Raw genomic sequence first — 2054 nt, forward strand, 5'->3', positions numbered from 1 at the left:
AAAAAAGGCTCCCATAACCAAGGCTCAGGGAACATTAAGGAAAGGAAATAGAATGGTTTACAGAGATAGAGGATCAGGAATTTTGCTGTGAGCGTCAGACTGCTAGTAAAAACAGAAGCTATACCTGTAAAGTCTCAAACTCATGATTACTCAAATGTGAGTTAAATAAGGAAGACACCAATGAACATGAGAAAGAGGATGGGCAAATGCCCAGGAGGCTTTACATCTAAAGAAAAAATATAGGGAAAGAGAAGTAAAGATGGCAGCAGAACAGGTGCTTCTTCCTTGGGAAAAACATGCCAATTGATTTTACAGAGCAGAAAGATCAGCCCTGGAAACACATATACCAGTAGTATCACATAGACTCAACAAGTTATATTTAAGAGAGTGTGTGTGTGTGTGTGTGTGTGTGTACAAATGTATATGGGCAAACAAAAACAATTAATGAAAAAGAAGCCATGAATTTGAAAGAGAACAGTTATGTGTATTTGGTGAAACTTAAAAGGATGAAAGGTACTGGGACAATGTAATAAGCGGCAGAGGGAGGGGGAATGTAAGAGGGAGATATTCAAGGGAAACCAAGAAGGCATAACATCTAAAATGTACATACATAAAATATCCAATAAAAAATTCAGTTTCACAAAGAGAGAAAAAAAATCGCAGAAGAATCTACCTGGCCTCAATGACATTTACATCTACCTTTGAAGGACAATGGAACCACTTATGTTCTGTCTCTAATGGTACCATATCTTAAATACCCTGCCATGGAGGAAAATGTAACAAGGAATTTCTAAATGGTGCATGATAGAAGTCAAAATAAGGTACAACTCATAAACTGTTGCTGTCATTTGTTTTTCAAAGAGAAGCATATTCCCTACAAATAAACCTGTACTGAATCTGAATTGGAGATGACCGCAGCCCAGTAATGAGCTATTGACCTGATGAGTCCTGTGTGCCTACCCTTGCTAATTTGCATGTACTCAAATCACAATCAATTGCTCTGAGGGCTTCTTCATAGTCAGGTCTCACCCTATGCTGGAGACAGCCTCACACAGATCACACACAGACATGAGTGTGCCCACTCAGCTCCTGGGGTTGCTGCTGCTGTGGCTTAGAGGTAAGGAAGACAACACTGGAAATTTATTCACCTGTGTGTAGTTAGTGCTGCTTAGTCTCAGTGAAAATCCTCTTGCAAGAGAATTAAATATGTGGAGATTTGCTTTCAATTTTTCAATTTTAGATGCCAGATGTGACATCCAGATGACCCAGTCTCCAGCCTCCTTATCTGCATCTGTGGGAGAAAGTGTTACCATCACATGTCAAGCAAGTGAAAACGTTTACAGTTATTTAGCATGGTATCAGCAGAAACCAGGGAAATCTCCTCAGCTCCTGATCTATGCTGCAAACATCTTGGCAGATGGTGTGCCATCAAGGTTCAGTGGTAGTGGATCTGGCACACAGTTTTCTTTCAAGATCAACAGCCTGCAGCCTGAAGATGTTGCAACTTATTACTGTCAACATTATTATGATACTCCTCCCACAGTGATTGAAGCCTTGACATAAACCACCCAGGGAAACAGAAGTGAGAGCACAGGCTGCCATAACTGCCCCTTATGATGTCTCCAGCTGCTCAGTTGCTGAGAATGTTTCTAATTGCTAGGGCTTAAATGTCAATGTTATATTCTTATACAGAGATCAGAGAAACTTTCCCATGTCCTAAATCCCTGCCAATTTACCCAGGCCTAGAATCAAAACAAGGAACTGCTTCTCTTAACTCATAAAAAAATTGAAAAATCCACAACAGAAACAAAAACAAACTATTCCTGATTAACAGCATTATGGTGACAATTAGGATTCACTTAACAAGTTTGTCAACATACACTCACACAAATACACACACACACACACACACATACACACACACACACACACACACACACAGAGTTGGAGGTATTTTTCCAAGAAAATTTTTATTGATTTATAGGATTGATATCCAGAAGACAGAGTCTGGAGAGATGGTTTAATGATTAATAGCACTGGCTCTTCTTCCATAG

General features: G+C 39.6%; 1 gene segment (V, D, J or C); it reads left to right on the plus strand.

The window, feature by feature from the left end:
• The first annotated feature begins 929 nt into the window (after positions 1–929).
• Positions 930–1563, plus strand: LOC114635741. The segment is given in 2 exon segments: positions 930–1117; positions 1241–1563. Coding segments are annotated over 2 exon segments (408 nt in total).
• Positions 1564–2054: the final 491 nt, after the last annotated feature.

Source organism: Grammomys surdaster, unplaced genomic scaffold (assembly GCF_004785775.1).
Source record: "Grammomys surdaster isolate TR1022 unplaced genomic scaffold, NIH_TR_1.0 116979, whole genome shotgun sequence".
Taxonomy (NCBI): Eukaryota; Metazoa; Chordata; class Mammalia; order Rodentia; family Muridae; genus Grammomys; species Grammomys surdaster.